The 16,612-nt window shown below is 54.9% G+C and overlaps 1 protein-coding gene across 2 annotated transcripts in view; it reads left to right on the forward strand.

The window, feature by feature from the left end:
- RGS3 (regulator of G protein signaling 3) overlaps positions 1–16,612 on the forward strand; it is a 66,527-nt gene that overhangs the window by 13,078 nt on the left and 36,837 nt on the right. For both annotated transcript variants that reach the window (XM_066332551.1, XM_066332552.1), the window contains 4 exons: positions 2,430–2,617; positions 4,363–4,446; positions 10,602–10,713; positions 16,427–16,467. In XM_066332551.1, the coding sequence (XP_066188648.1) occupies positions 2,430–2,617; positions 4,363–4,446; positions 10,602–10,713; positions 16,427–16,467 (425 nt within the window). The remainder of the gene's footprint in view (positions 1–2,429; positions 2,618–4,362; positions 4,447–10,601; positions 10,714–16,426; positions 16,468–16,612) is intronic.

The following is a 16,612-nucleotide window of genomic DNA, read 5'->3' on the forward strand; positions in this document are numbered from 1 at the left end:
GCCCTCAGGATGAGCTGTGTATCCCTAGGGGAGCTGAGCTCTTGCAGGAGTGTGAATCCCTCAGCGTTCCCTGTCTGGAAAACTTGGTGCTGTCTCTAAGGTGGGGCAGTGTCCAGAGAAAGCCAAGTGTGGGGCTGGCAGAGCCATGGGGGCAGTGCTGGGGGGCAGGAGGGAGCACTCTGGGTGCCAGCCCCCTGTGCCTCGGGTGCTCCCAGCCCTGGAGCTCTGCAGCCAGGAGAATTTTCCACTCTCAACTGCAGGGGATGTTTTGTTCTGTGGATAATTGCAGCTCTTTCCTGCTGTTTGTGGATCCTGTGAAAAGATGAGCTGCACCACGGGGACTTGTTCATACAGTGGGGTGGGATTTGAAAGGCTTGGGCTTCTTCCCGTCACAAATTTTGGATTTTTGTGGATTTGTTTGTAATTATTTAATGTTAAGTTCAGAGGGAGGAAGGTACCAGTTAATCTAAACAGGGATGAAGTGTGGCAGCACTGAGCTGCCCACCCAGTGACAGGAGCTGACATTTGGGTGTGTTTCTGTGCCACGACTTGTGCAGGTAATTATTTCCTCTGATAAAACGAGGTGATTTAGGGATAAGAGCAAAAGCAAACCCTGAACGGCCCAGACAGATCTTATCTGCCCTGTGCTGAGCTGTCTCTCGTGCTTTGATGTTATCTGGCAGCGCAACCAGGAAAAAGGGAGAAGGGAAAATGTCAGGATTAATGCCCTCAGAGGTGGAAACAACCTCTTAGGTCACGAGGGTCCCCCCAGCAAAGGCAGGCAGCAGTAAACAGCCGAGCTGCCTTCCCAGCCCAGCGCTGGCTGGCTCTGCTGCCTTTATCTGCGAGTAAATGTGCTATTTCCTAATACTTAATGGAATATGTAATGCTGGGCAGGTTTGTGTGTTTGCTTTGGACAAGACCTTATCTGCCCCGGGCCATGGGCAGGAGTTGTTTGGCTCATTTCTGCCTGGGAAGGTTCTGGGCATCTGTTACAGTGCGAGGGTAAAAAGCTGCTGTGGTGGGAGCAGGAGCTCTGAGGTGGCTGCAGGGTGGGAAGGAGGGGTGCTGGGAGTCCCGGGGGGCTGCAGGAGGGATGCTCATTCCTATCCCTGAGACACCCCCCGGGGGGGGAGAAGGAGAATGCTCCAGCTCCTTACTTGGATATGTTCAATCCCACTGGAGAGCTCTGCCTGCAGCCCCAAGCTGGCTCAGTTCATCAGCTACAGGAGGAGCGAGGAAGGAAATATATGGATTTTTCAGTGGGGTTTCTTTTGAAGATGTGAGTTTTTGGTTAGAGAGCCATTCAGTTCCTGCTGGATCCGTTGCCTGTGAGTTTTTGGGCACAGCACAGGTTGCTGGTGTCTAGCAGGACAGGGTCTGGGCTCTGCTTAAGCAGTTGAGGTGGGATTACAGGAGAAAACCTCCTGTAGTCCGTCCTCTGAGTGAGGATAACTCTCTTCAGGGGAGAGGGAGAGACTGAAAACCAGTCAGGCTGCCCAGACCTTTCCCAGCCCCAGAATATAATGCTGAAAAACAGAGGATGATGTGATGCCAGCCTCATGAACAATGAGGTCATCCCTTATAAATACACCCAATGTCTGAATAACCACTGCTGGCAGCAGCAGGGATTGATCCCAGCCATGAATGTGTTTGTAACTTCTGCCTCTTTCTCTGGCACCTCCAATCTCAGTATCTTCTGAGAACTGTGATTAACCCACTGGCCCATGTCATGACATTCCTGCACTTTGCTATCTTCCATGCCCAGAGTCCAGAGCAGGCAGGACTTGTGTGGGTAAAAATGTAAATCCCTCTCCAGCTCTCCTGGAGCCCCTTGAGGCCCTGGCAGGGGCTCTGAGCTCTCCCTGGAGCTTCTCCTCTCCAGGTGAGCCCCCCCAGCTCTCCCAGCCTGGCTCCAGAGCAGGGGGGCTCCAGCCCTGGGAGCAGCTCCGTGGTCTCCTCTGGAGTTGCTCCAGCAGCTCCAGGTCCTCCCTGTGCTGGGAACCCAGAGTGGGACAGAGCACTGCAGGGGGAGACTCACGAGGGCAGATCAGAGGGCAGAGCACCTGGTGGATTGCTGGCCTGAAGCAGAGCTGCTGTGGCCACCCTGGGCTCCTGTTTGTACCTCCCCAGCCGTGTCTGTGCTGCTGGTGGCACCCACTGAAGTCCTTGGGCCACCAGCAAGCAGCTCTGGGGCAAAACCACCTGGAGGCATCTTGTGTCCCATTAGAAAAACTGGAATTTGTGCTGTTATTTCATGGGACACCTGGATAGCTGGGTGATGCCTGTCCCTGCAGCTCTTGGCTCCAGCAGCTCCCCAGGATTTCCATGCCTTCCTCCAGCCTGAGAGAGCAGGACTGAGCTGGAGTGGGCAGGGTTGGAGCTCTCTCCTCATTCTGTGTTTCCTTCTGCCTCCTCTGTCCATGCAGGGAATGGCTGTAAAGGGAAGTCCCACACGGGCTCTGGGAGGAAATCCAGGCTGATGAAGACTGTGCAGAGCATGAAAAGCTACGGGAACTACCAGAACTGCACCATAGTGAGGCCTCACATCCCCCATTCCTACGGCACCTACGTGACCCTGGCTCCCAAAGTGCTGGTGTTCCCCATCTTTGTGCAGGTCAGTGCAGGCAGAAGGGGCTGGGATGTGCCCAGTGCCCAGGCTGGGGCCAGGCAGCGGTGCAAGGGGCTCTTTCCCATCAGGTCCCTGTCATCCTCAGCTCTCCTCTGGAGCTGGCTGTACTTGGCACAGTGCTGGAGCTGTCTCAAAGGGAATTGTGTCCTGCCCAAGCAATTCGATGTTGGATTTTTTTCTCCTTTTCAGCTTTCAAACCTGGCCCCTTGGTACTTGCTTGGGTCATGAGGAGGTGTCCCAGCTTTTGGCCTTCAGAGCTGACTTTGGAATTGCAGATCAATGTGGCTCTTCTTGAGGGTTCTTTGTGCTGTCAGTGTGTGCAAACAAAGGGATTTTAGGTTAGCTGGTGGTCACACTAAAGTTTGGGCACCCTGTGCCAGGGCCTCACCGTCCTCCAGAGAACAATTCCTTCCCAATATCCCATCCATCCCTGCCCTCTGGCAGTGGGAAGCATTCCCCCTTGTTCTTCCCTTCATCCCTCATCCCCTGTCCCTCTGCAGCTCTCCTGGAGCCCCTTCAGACCCTGGCAGGGGCTCTGAGGTGTCCCTGGAGCCTTCTCCTCTCCAGGTGAGCACCCCCAGCTCTCCCAGTCTGGCCCCAGAGCAGAGGACAAGGATTCAGAGCAGGAACGACTTGACAGGGAATGTTCTGCCACTGCAGTTCCATGAGCTGTTTTAAGAACACAGCCCTGAATTTGGTGGTAGTAGTTCTACCTCCCTTTGTGGCCTTTGTTTTGTCCTTCATATGGCCAGAACCCCAAAAATCTCATCTGCTCCATATATTTTAGTACATTGCTGATGAATCTCTTCCTTTCTGAGCCTGTGCGGAGCCCTTTGTCCTCCCTTGCCAGTGGCATTGTCACCTCAGCTCAGCCTGGTGACTTCCTCTGGCCTGAAACCATGGTCCACATTCCCTGTCCCTGCACCCTGAGCCATGGGCTGAGGGCAGTGTGGGCTGGGCTGCAGCTGGGGGCAGGAGTTTGATCCCCTCTGTCCTCCCTGATGGCACCTGGGTGACTCCTCAGCTTGTGTTCACCTGCTGGGCTCTGCCTTTGGTAGGGACACAATGGCACTTTCTGCCTCCTTACTCCCGAAACTCATCTTGGATTGTGCCTGGGAATCTGCCACCTCAGGAGCTGGTTTTATCTTTGCACTGTCTTATGTGCAGGGCCCTGTGCAGATCCCCTCCTGTTCCCATTGTGCTGCTCCCAAGAGTGGTCCCAGGCTGGTGATGCAGGGTTTGTTCTGCACTCAGGACACCTGAACCTGTCCCATTCTCCACACTGACTGGGGAGCTGGCTGGAAAGGCACAGGAATTCTTAAAAATTGCTTTAAGAGTGATGCACACCATCAGGTACAAATGCTGGTGCCTGAGGGCCGTGGGAACCTGACGTGCCAGCACTGTGGTTGTGCTTCCTGCTGCCACACACCCATAAATAACACCCCCGTGCAGAGCAGCCCCTGTCAGAGGCAAGGGCTGCTTGTCTTTTCACAGCTGGGGCTGGCGTAGGTGTGAGTGCAAGGCTTTGTTTGCTCCTCTCACTGGACTGCAGACTTTGTGTCCTTCTGAGCACAGTGCAGGGTGGCTTCTCCCTGAGGGAGTGACAGCTCAAAGTGAGGACAAAGTGGGTTTGGTGGATGGAAAATATATCTCACAAACCACACCACCAATGGAAGGTTTGACTGTTTCTTTTGTCTTTTTTTTTTTTTTTTTTTACTCTCCAAACATAGCCCCTGGATCTTTGTAACCCAGCCCGGACTCTGCTGCTGTCAGAGGAGCTGCTCCTTCATGAGAGCAGGAAAAGGACTACACAGGTAAAACTCTTCCATGTTGTCTGAGCTCTCCAAACCTGCTCTTCTGCTCTCTTACCCAGAGGATTGAATCATAGAATCACCATGTTTTGGGTTGGAAGGGACCTTAAACTCATGCCATCCCACCCCTGCCATGGCAGGGACACCTCCCACTGTCCCAGGTCACTCCAAGCCCCATCCAGCCTGGCCTTGGGCACTGCCAGGGATCCAGGGACAGCCACAGCTGCTCTGGGCACCCTGTGCCAGGGCCTCATCCCCTTCACAGGGGAGAATTCCTCCCCAGTATCCCATCTGTCCCTTCTCTCTGACAGTGCAAAGCCACTCTCTGTGTCCTGGCTTTCCACACCCTTGTCCTTGTCTCCAGCTCTCCTGGAGCCCCTTTAGGCACTGGAGGGGACTTTGAGAAGGGACTGGAAGAGACACCTCATTACAGTGAGAAGGAAAATGTTTTTCATTGTGCAGTGATTATATCGATATAATACTTGGAAAGACTTCTGGTCAGTTTATTGTGGAATAAACTAAATATAGGAACTGTTCTGTGCTAGAAATGAGCCGTTGTTCCTGTTGCCTTTGGGCTCACAGAGAGGAAACTGCGGGTGGCAAATGCACATCAGTGACAGCCCTGCAGACTCAGGGACAGGGGGTTTAAGGACATTTTGTGCCAGGTTAGAGCAGCACAGACAGAATGGTTCAGGCTGGAGGGCACCACTGGAAGCCATCCAGTCCCATCCCCTTGTTCAGGGATCCCCTGAAGTCACTTGGGATTGTGTCCACATGGCTTTGCAGCATCTCTAGGGAAGGAGAATCCACAGGCTAGAACTAGAACCAGACAGAGAACTCGCTACAGAAGTTCTCAGAATTTCAGTTCCTGAAAGAGCTCACGTGTCCTGTCCAAATTCCTCTCCTTCTTACTTCAGCTTTTCTGCCCTGTTCTTGGAGAGCTGTTGGAGATCTGGGGATACAAGAGGACTTTGGCACCCTGTGGATGAGACAACTTTTACCATCCAAAGTGGCAGAGTTTGGATGTGTTGGGCACATTTACTGCTGGCTTCACTTGCATCCAACTGCAAAGTGTGCAAAGCCTTGGAATTTGGGAGAGAGGCAGAGCCCCCTCGTGCACTGCTAACCAGTGCCAGTTCTTCTGGGGTGCTTTCAGAGGAGCTCACAGAATAATCAGGGGTTGAATTCAGTGTGAGTGAACAATGTGTCACCTTCACAGATCTGTAGAGGAAGTTTTATTTCCCTCAATTTAGTTTCTGGGTGGCCAATAACAGAAACCCAGAGCCACTTCCCATCAACTGGTCAGTGCAAATCAGTAGAAGGTTGTGCTGAGTGACTCCTCTCTCCGGTTTTTATTGTGTAGTTCACCCCTTGCTTTGACTTGAACCACTTTTCATGCCAAAAAAATACATGAAAATACATCAAAGTGCATGAAAAAAATCCATGTTTGATTGGAAAACTTGGCACTAACTTGTAACTAAACCCCTTTCCCTGTCTGTCCTGCTGTCCTGTGCTGCTCAGGGTCTTCTGGGCACCTGCAAGAATGAATCCCAGGTCAACTGCTGGTTGTGTGGCACGGCTGTGCTGGATGGTTTGGGAGAGCAGCTGAAGTCAGGGAGCTCCTCTGGGTGGGTTGGAGGCACCTGCCTTCAGGTCAGGCTCAGATATTTGGACTAGCAGCCAAATGTGGAATATTTATGGGTAACTGGGTGGAGTATTTGTGCACGTGGGGGTGATGAAAAACCCCAGGACGAGTGAGTTTGGAGGAGGGGGTCTCTGCTCTTCACAGCACAGACTCCACTGTGGGCAGGGTCAGGAGGAAAATGTCTCAGGGAAAGAACTCTCCTTACAATGCTCTTGGGATGAGCCTGGAGCCGCGAGAGGATTTCCCAGTTGGAGCTGGTGCCAGCAAAGGGCAGGATGCTGGCCAGGAGTGTGAGGCAGTGTTTGGGAATGTTGGTGCCCCAGGGCTGTGTGTCTGGGTGAGCTGGCACAGGGGCAGGGCAGGAGGGGCTGAGTCAGTGGGGTGAGAAATGAGAAGGCGTGAATGAACCAGCCCGTGGTGCTGAGCCCATGCTGGCAGTGACAGTGGTGACAGCAATGCTGGCATGTCACCCATGGCCCTTGGGAAGGGCTCTCTCATGTCTGAGTGTGTGTCACAGCAGTGGAAGGCTTTGTGGAGCTTCCAGCTTCAATCTTCAAACCCGTGCAGGTCTCTCTGGAGTGCCAGGCTCTCGTTCTCCAGCAGAGCAGGGCTCTCTGCCCTGGTGCTGCTGGGCTGTGAGGGGACAGAACCTGAACCTCTGCAGCCAGCAAGACCTAAACCAGAGTTTGCAGGAGGGCTCTGACTCCTCTTTTTGCTGGACTTGGGTTCTTTCCCTCTCCAGCCTTCTCTGCTGCCTGGCCAGAGGCTGTCTTGTGTCCAATCAGTCCTTTCTTCCTGCTCCATGAGGTTTTTGTTTTCCCACTGCTCTTCCCACACAGCCTCTCTCCAGGTGGGCTCCTGTGGTTTGCAGGACTGTTCTGTATGTGTTAGTGATCTGCTTTGCCTGGGAGGCTCAGGAGAGGAGGGGCTGGAGCTGGAGGTCCTGCTCCTTTCCTTTTTTCCCAAACCCGCAGCATCTTTTCCCTGTGGCAGTTTCCACATCAGGCACTGCATCCCTGTCCCTGAGCAAACACTCTCCCATCTCCTGAAGGAGTCAACCTATCTCTCTGGAGGCTTGCCAGGGTCTGTCCTTTCCCTGACCCTACCTCTGGGGCAACCCTTATTCAGGCCTTAATCACATCCTGTCTAGACTTTGCTGCAATTCCCATTTTATGGGCTCCTGAAATCCCTCCAGCCCGTGGAGTGCCAGAGCAGCCAGCGGGCGATGGGACTTGAGGTGTCCAACGTGGGCTTTGGCCTTGTCCATCCATCTCCAGTGGACCTGGGGGCCTCCCAAAGCCCTGAGGTGTCTCCTTGTGCCCTGCTCCTCTCTCCTTTCTGCCACTCTGGCAGGGTCTGCAGCTCAGGATGGGCCTTCTGGACTCCTGGAAAACCTCATGGCTGGCCTTGGCTCGGTTTATGCTCTTCTCTGTAGAGCAGGAGGCTTTCTCCTCCTTTTCTCTTCAAGGCTGCATTTCTGGGCACCTTTTCATAGTGATTTTGTTGGCACATTTTTCTTTTCAAGGGGAGATGTTGGCTCCCTGCTGCCCGGGGCAGGGCTCAGTGGCAGTCCCAGGGTTGTCCTCTCTTGGGCAGCACACTGGCCCACTGCTCCTGCCTTCCCTCTGGGCTTTCAGTTCCTCCTGATTCCCCTCAGGAAACTCTTGAAACGTGTCCCTGTCTCCTGTGCCAGTGCTTTGCCAGCTATGTCCTGTAGCAGGTCAGGTCCCTCAGCAGAAGAGGCTTTGCTGTTTGCTGAGGTGCAGAGCACACTCAGATGAGCAGTGTGGGGACATCAGGGTCAGCCTCTATGGACGTTTTCCCCCCTGTAAAATCTGTTCACCCCCCTGAAAGGTCCATGTGACCATGACCATGTGGCCTGATCACTCCAGCAATAACCCAGGGTGCTGATCTCTGTCTTCAGAGAGCCCTTCTGTCCTGTCAGCTCTTGTATGTCTGACTTTGGGGTAGGAGATTACTTCTGGTAAACACCTAAAGCTACTTTGACTCTCCAGGGAACAACTCTGGTGAATTCTGTGACTTGCCTGGGTGAGCTCAGACGTTGTGTTGTTTGTTTGCTCTTGGCTTTTATGAGCCCTGTGACTTTTCAGGGTAGATCCGTTTGCCAGGGGCTGTTACAGACAGGTCTCAGCCTGTCAGTGTGTGATGGCAGCCTAGGGCAGAGCTCCACTGTGCTCCTCCAGTGTCCCCCTTGTCCCTGCTGCCCTGGGGCCGTCCCTGAGTCCCCTCCTCAGCTCTCAGGTGGGGGATGTGTCCAGCTCCCACCTCAGGGTCTGCCAGAGCCCCAGGCCCTGCTGCACTGCCTCTGCAGGTGGAAGGGGCACTTTTGTTTTTCCTCCCAGCAGCCTGGAGGAGCAGAGGGACCTCTATCTACTGCTCTCAGATCAAAAGTCTTCCTGGAAGCAGCATCTGATGGAGATGCTCTTACAGAACCTGCACTGGATGTGCTTTTACCTTCTGCATCTCAAATGCAATCTGATCCATCTTCCTGTAAAAGCTCAATGTTACCTGTAAATACTTAGTCCTTTAATTCCATTTCCAAGATTTCCTATTGAAACTTGCTTGGTTTTGAAGTGATTTTCCTGCTGCTCACAATCGTTTTTCTACCCTTTAAACTTTCACAGGCAGTAGGTTTTCAGTTTCTTTCCTCCATTTCTGTGTGACTGTTAGCTGATCATGCTTTTATCTCCTTCACTTTGGGTTGTTATTCCCAAAATCCCTTCAGCATCTCTTCTTTGGGGTTGAAGGAACTGAGATGGCACCAGATAAGTCCCTGAAAAGTTACCTTTTGGCACAAGGTGGGCATGGGACGAAGGTTATAGTGCAGTTTCTACCTGGTTATTCCTTGTATTACCAGCAAGACTAGAAGGAGTGAAGAAAGTGGATGTGGGCACTGGGCCAGCAGAGTGTTGAGAGCAGAGGAAGGGATTTTCCAAATAGCACAGAGAAGAACAGCCCCTCCCTGGTTTCATTGTCAATTAAATCTCCACCAGCAGCTCTGTGCTTACTGAGAATCCCACAAACATAAACTTGCACTGCTAGGAGAAATCTTGTGGCAAGGGCTTGGTTTTGGATTTGGAGCCAGATGCTCTTCCCTGATGTGAGACTCCCCAGCATGTGCTAACTGTTACCCAGCTTGTCCCCCTCGGGATGTGTCCATCAGCCACGGACGCAAACTGTGCTGTCAGCTGGGACTTGGTCCCTGTGGGAGCAGAGTCACCTCTCTGTGCTCTCTCCCACCTCTCTGGGACTCTGAGTGTTGTCTCCTTTTGCAAAAGCATTGCTAAAAGGCCACAAACTCTTCCTTGCTGTGGCTCAGTGTTGCAAAGCTTTCCCTTTGCTGTGGGAGGTTTTGGGGGGCACCCCAAGGCCCCTCACCCTGAGCAGGTCTGGGACCCACTGTGCCATTATGTCACTGCCACATTGCAGCTGCTCCCTGGCATCTCTGGTGACCAGGGCCAGGACCCAGGGAAGGGCTGGAGATGAGGGAAAGGTTCTTCCCCCAGAGGGTGCTGGCACTGCCCAGGCTCCCCAGGGAATGGGCACGGCCCCAAGGCTGCCAGAGCTCCAGGAGCCTTTGGCCAGCGCTGCCAGGGATGCCCAGGGTGGGATTGGTGGGGCTCTGGGCAGGGACAGGGGCTGGGTGATCCTGGTGGGTCCCTCCAGCTCAGGATATGCTATGATTCCATGATTCTGTGATCTTTGAGGCTTTCTGTGTGCCCCAGCTCCTGGAGGGCAGGGCAGCCTCACACCTCAGCTGTGGCACCAAGATTCTCATCCCTGGGAGGCTTCTGGCTCCAGGATCTTCAGTGCAGTGGAGAAACTCATTCTTATTTTAAATGTCCCATTAATCTGAACTGATTGGACTGGGGACCTCAGGCAGGACTTTTCCCACTGCTCTGGAGGAGCTCCCAGCCCCTGGGACATGAGGCACTGCTCGAGCACAGCAGTGCTGTGCAGACACTCAGGCTGGTGTTTCCTTTCCACCCCCACCGTGGTTTGAGGTGTCAGGTTTGTCCACTGCAGCTGCTCTCTGTGGGCCCTGTTCTTGTCAAAACCAAACTTTACTTTCTCGCTGAGAACAGTGAGGAACTCCCCGGTGAGGGTGATCAGAACGATCAGATTCGCTTTCAGGCTGAACCTTCTGCAGCCTGCTGGGATTAGCCGGCAATTTATTCCCTCCTCCCGCTCTGATTTGTAACTTGTGTAAGTGGGAAGTGACAGGAGGGAGCAGAGGGGGTGTGTTTGTGTGGTGTGGAACTGTCGGGCAGGTTTATCCCTCCTGTCACAGGACTCCACAAGCCTCAGGAGGCGGCTTCCAAGTGACGGGAGCCTCCTGTGAAGCTGGCTGGGTGCAGCAGCCATCAGCCCCCTGAGAAGGGCTGGCTGGGCTCCCTCTTGAGGCTGGTGCCTCTCCCCAGGGCACAGGACTTTTCCAGTGCCAAGAGATGAACTCCCTATCGATTCTCCTTTGCTGCTCCTGTGCTTCCAGGTGACTCTCTTTGTCTACTCCGACCTGCTGCTGTTCACCAAGGAGGATGAGCCCGGGCGCTGCAACGTGCTGAGGAACCCTCTGTACCTGCAGAGTGTCAAGCTCCAGGAGGGTGAGTGTCTGCAGCAGCAATGGGAGACATTTTGGGGGGTTTTCTGGCTGCTAGCTGCAAAGGTTTCTGGCAGGGAGAGCAGCCCGCTGTCCTGCTGCTTCCAGTGCCATCCAACTGGTTCTCCCAGGTGATCCTTGCCGGGGTCAGGGCCAGCATCAGCCCTGCTGCCCCTGCAGTAACCTGGGAGCTCCATCTCCTGGGGTACCTCAGGAGCACTCAGGCCCTTTCCAGCCCTTTTGGGTGCGTGTCTCAGGATCTGGGCTGCCATCCCCCAGGGTCTGTTCCCCTGGCTGGTGTCACTGTGACAGCAAGGATTGGCTGAGGCTGGGAAAGGGAACTGAAGGCCTGAGGTTTCCCCAATGGTGCCTCAAGGGAGTTCAGACATTGGCTCCAGGGGTGGCTGGCCAAGCTCTGATGACCTTTACTTTGCTGCTTTGCTTTGCTACTTCTCTCTTCAGACGCCCACGGTTTCTCTGTTGCTCACATCCATCCCCCTGCTCACCCCTCTGGGGAGGAAAGAGCAGATCCTCAGAGCAGGGCTGGGGGCCTTGCCCCCACTCTGCACCTTGGCTGACACCTTTGGTGTCTAGCTGAGGGCTCAGAGAGGGCTTTTAGGGCAGGGGTGACTGGAAATGGGTTATTTCAGGCTGTACAAAAGACTCCCTTGATCTCCTCATGGTCTAAAGAGGAATGAGAGAATTGCTCTACCACATCCTATTTGCTACAGTGGTGCCACTTCTTGGCCCTGGGCCCACTTTCACCTTGTTCCTTTGTCTGGTGTCATTGCTTTTTGGGTATGGGCTTGTTTGAAGTACAGTTACCTGACTGCGCCACAGTTCCTCCTCCAGCCCAGGCAGCTGCCCTGGGAGCCCAGGGGGCAAACTGGGATGAGATGGAAGGGAAAACTTTCCCGTCATGAGGTTGCTCAGATACTGAGTTGCCCAGAGAGGCTGTGGGATCTCCATGCCTGGAGGCATTCAGACTCCCCAGTGCCCTGGTCTGGGTGCTTTGGTCAGGGGATTGGACTCCAGAGCCCCCCAGAGAGGCCCTTTCCAACCTGAGTTACTCTGGCAGGGATGAGCCAATGTCTTTCTGTCTCCTGTGGCTCTGACCAAAAGCGATGAATCCAGATCTGGCTGCTTCTCCAAAGGGATCTTTTTCAGGGTGAATTTTGCTGCTTGCCATGACTTTTCCCAGCTGAGCCACGAGCTCTGTGGATGGGCTGTGTCTCTCCACGTGCCTCACATTGTTCTGAGCCTCGGTGCTGGACACCACAGGCTGCCTGTCAGTTGTTATTTCCCATTTCCAGCAATGTTTCTGTTTCCAGATGAATTCCCTGACCTATTTGGTGGGAGCAGAAACACAAGGGAGGGAGATAGGACATCAAAGCCACGGGCCATTGAGAAAAGCCATTGAAGCCTCCCTGGGCTTTGGGGAGTGTGTTCTCAGCACTGCTTATTTCTAAGAAAGGGACAAAAGAAATTGTTCCTTGTTAAAGTGCTTTTGGTCAGCTCCTGGACCGTGTGTCTGTGCTGTCCCTGGCTGGTCCCAGAGGCTGGGGAATAGCTCTGTTCTTTTCACCTGCCTGCAGAAATCAGCGTCCCTGGTGCTGCTCCTGCCTCGGCACACCGAGGTCCGTTTGCAGCAGCACAGGATTGTGCCTCCTCACCTGAGGCACAGTGGATTTGTGAGCAGTTTTCTGCCACTTATTTCCTTGTTGTCATAATAACGTGGCTGAATCGTGTCTGGAACAGCTTCCCAAGGCTCTCCAGAGGAGATGCAGTCCCTGCAGCACTGACCTGTGCACTGGGAATCCAGCTCAGCTCTTCAGGCAGCCCAAACCCTCCTGCTTCGGGGCAGAGCTGCTTCAAAGGCGGCTGGAGAGAGCAAGAAGATGTCTGTGCCTTTTGGCAGGGATTTGCTGCTGCTCTCCTGAATGACTGAGTGGCACATGAATAGGAACAGGCGTGTGGCTGCCTCCAACAATTGAGACATCTCCGGTGCGCTCAGGGCCATTGTGCTGTTTCCTGTTCCTGCTCTGTGCGAAAGCAAATCAGTCTGATCTGCTTCACAATGCTCTCTCTTCCTGCTTTACAAGCCCAGCACCAGGCTGATGAGCACAGCCAAGGTTCCCAGTGACACAGGGCTGGCTTCCTCACCAGGCACTGTGGGAATTTCCACACGCTGGGATCTTGGTTCCCTTCTGGGTGGGTGTGCTCAGCTTGGGGACAGAGAGGAGCATTAATCCCACACTGGGAGCCCCATCCCCAGCTGGGAACGAGGGCTTCTCATGTGCTGCTTCACTGGCCTTGACATCCCAACCTGCTGTACTGTGCAGCTCCAAGATGCTCAAGGGCCAAGAGTAGGATTTACAAACCTTCTGTCCTTCCTTGGGATGCTGGGGAGCACCCAGGCCTTGCATCCTGCCACTCTTCCCCAGGGACATGTGTCCCAGTGGGACAGGCTTGTCCCCTCCTGGCAGCCAGGTCTGGATGTGCTCAGCAGCCTCCCTCCCTTCCCACATGTCCAGGTCCTGGCAGCACCTTGTCCTGGGTGCTGGCTGCAGCCACAGCCTCACTGAGCAGAGGGGAGGGTTTGGGGTCAGGGTGCCTGCCCTCCCCAGGGCATTGCCACAGCCCTTGGGCTGTGCACAGGAGCAGCTTCCCTCTTTTCCCATCTTTGTGACCCAGCACCAGGCATGCACCCCCAAATCCTGAGGGCAGGGGGTGCTTTCCATGGGCTGCACAGGGAAGGGGCAGAGGCAGAGCAGTGCTGGGAGCTGCTGCTGTTCTGGGTACGGCAGTGTGGCTGTGCAGGACAGAGCTCAGCTGGACAGGGGACAGTCCCCTACTCTGCTTCATGCCCAGCCTGGCACTGGGACAGTTCCTATTGCTCTGGAAGCCAAACCAGTCCCCACCACAGCATATCAGAAAGAGAAGGAAATATTTTCAAGTGAGTGCTGTCCTACTGCTGATTTCCATTTAGCTTTTCCCTGGCTTTCGCTGAGGGAATGTGCTGTGCTGTTGTTACAAGAGATGTGGGAAGCAGAGCTGGGGGTCATCCCGGGCATCTGTCACTTCTCCAGTGCCAGGTTGTGCCTCTCCCATGTTTTTCTGGGCCCTGGGGCACATCAGGCTCTGCTGCTCCACCCTCACCCTCCCGACACTTGAGAACATGGAAGGAATCCTGGCAAACCTGGTTTGTGGCAAAATCTGCCCCCAGGTTTGCCCTGCTTGGCTCTGCCACTGTCCTCCAGCCTCCCCCTGTGCCTTGCCAGGGACTGGCCCTGCCTCCAGCCCAGCTGCTGGGATGGGCAGCCAGGTTATTACTAGAGTTCTCCCTAAAGGTTGGTAGAAAACGGGATTTGAGCCATTCCTTAGCCCAGACTGGCTCCCTGCTTTATGTGTCCTGTAGGCACTGAGCTGCTGGGCCATGTGTTGCAGTGAGTCCTGGAGGGACAGGGGACAGGAGCTGCTGGCTCTGGAGGCTGCTGGTGCCAGGATTCACAGCTCAGTGGAGAGGAATTTGGAAGGGAACTTAATTCTGGTGCGTTTGGATCTTGTCAGGATCACTTGTTAAGGAATCCACAGAGGCCCGAGAGGAGCAGGGTCATTCCCTGGGCTGTTACACTTCAACATCACCTCTCTTTGCTGAGGATCCTCACATCAGCAGGGAAAACCTGCTTAAAGCTCCCGAGGAAACAGGGCTGGGGTCTGTTGGTCCTCTGTGACCTGCTCTGCCAGTCACCCTGGAGAGGAAGAGCAGGGCCCCAGCTCAGGGGCAGCAGGAGGAGGTGGTGGGCTTGTGGTGTGCCAGCAGCAGGCACAGATCCTGCTTCCAAACTCTGCCCTTTCTGAGGGGAAAAGCATTGGGTGAGGGGCTGCAATGGGCTGCACAAGGAAAATCTCCCTGATGGTGCTGCTGGGATTTATGGAAAGGGGCTGGGAGCACTTGGACACTGCCAGTGGGGGTGTCTCTGTGTGCAGAGGTGAGGGATGGGCTCCCAGCCAGGCCCATCCTGCACCTCCTGCCAGGGTCCAGCATCCCTCCCCTTCTGGGAATGATGGTCTGGAGGGGCAGCCCTGGGGCCAGGCTTCCCTCACCTGGCCTGGGGGAGCACAGGGAAGGTTTTGGGAACACACAGGGGCTCCTCACCTGAGAGGCCCACAGCAGCACTCCCAGTGGTGCTGGGCTCCAGCAGCCACTGTGACACAGTGTCCTGGTGTCCCCATAGGGATTTTCCAGCCCATGTCCTGCAAAATGCATTAAAACTGGAGCTGGCAGTGGAGGCAGAGCTGTGACCCCACAAAGGGCAGCTGGAATAGACACCCAGCAAAGGGCTCCAGACAGCTTCTTCATGGGTTTCACATTGCCCAGGAGTGACTCAAGAGGCACTTGAGTCCCTCAGTGGGTCACAGCTCTTATCTGGACATTTGGGCTGCTGCCTGCAGCAGGAGAATGGTTTTCCTCTGGGGAACAGGGTGTTTCCAGCCCTGTGCAGAGCCTGTTCCCATCGAGCAGCTCAGGCTGCTGAAATGAAGCAGAGCTTGTCCTGACACCACTTCCAGTGGGATCTGCAGCCATGGCCAGGCTGCAGCCCTGAGCTCCTGGCACGGATAATGGCATTAGGAGTGTCGGGGAAGCAGCAGCCCCACGGTGCTGCCAAGGGCAGAGCTGCTGTGGGGAGCCAGCCAGCTCCTGGAGATGGGATGTCCTGCCCCAGAGCTGGGATGTCCTGCCCCAGAGCTGGCCCTGTCCTGGGGCAGTTTCATGTCCTGCTGTGAGGCTGGGGTATGCCCAGAGCTGGCTTCCCTTGGGGCTGGGGACACACCAGGGCTAGGGGCAAGTCTTCAGGCACGCCTTTTGGTTGGATGCAGGGAAGGCTGGACCTGCAGCCTGCTGGAGCAGCCACAGTCTGACACATCTCCTGGGATATCTGGCAGCCAGCTGAGGAGCTGTTCTGGGCTGCTCTGTGATTTAGCAAGATGTGGATGGCAGAGTTGGTCATTGTGTTGTCCCCAGCACCGTCTCCTTTCACAAAGCTGTGGAAGGGCAAGTTCCTTGGCTGGGTCTCCCCAGAGTCTCAGTGTGGCCTCAGCTCAAAAGAGCAGGATGAGCTCTTCCCCCTGCCCCATGCCTGCTCCTTCCCATTGCTCTGGCATTTGGCTCCATCCCCTTGGAGAGGCACTGCCCCAGCTGCTGGCACTGGTGGGGGCTGGGACAGACAGCAGGACCTCCAGGACCATGCAGGACTTGGGGCAAGAAGCCAGGAATGAGATGCAGGAACAGGAGCTTCCCTGTCAGTCCTCCTGGGAGCCAAGTGCCCGCAGGGGTCAGATGGAGAGACCCATCTCTGGTTCCCAGGGTGGCTGTGTGGGTGCTGCAGGACCTGTGCAGCCCCTGGGAAGCTCCCACAGGCTGCATGTGCCAAGGTTGGGCAGCAGAGCCTGCACATGGCCTGTGAATGAACCAAACCCTTTTCCAAAGGAGAAACCCCCAGGAGAATCCCTGCCAGGGCAGTGAGTCCCTGCAGGACCCGCCTGTGCCCGGCCCGGGCAGATGCCACAGACATCACCCAGGTCACAGCCTGGTACTGGGGGACAACAACAAACATCCATTCAGTGCTGTCTCTTCGCCAGTTCCTCTGCCAGAGGCTCCACTTGCAGAAATGCAGCTGCAGCTTCGCTCTGATCCCGGTTTTTCTCCTCTGCAGGTTCAGAAGATCGCAAGTTCTGCCTCCTTTACCTTGCAGAGGTGAGTGCTGCTGTTTTCCACTTTAACTTTCCAGTGAGAGCTGGACAGGTACCGACAGCTCTGTCCTTTCTTCTGGGGCAAGGAGCACTGAAAAAATTGATTTTAACTTCCCTTTAAATGAATTTGCCAAAAGCCTGGAAAAGAA

This window comes from Sylvia atricapilla, chromosome 19 (genome assembly GCF_009819655.1).
Source record: "Sylvia atricapilla isolate bSylAtr1 chromosome 19, bSylAtr1.pri, whole genome shotgun sequence".
Classification (NCBI taxonomy): domain Eukaryota; kingdom Metazoa; phylum Chordata; class Aves; order Passeriformes; family Sylviidae; genus Sylvia; species Sylvia atricapilla.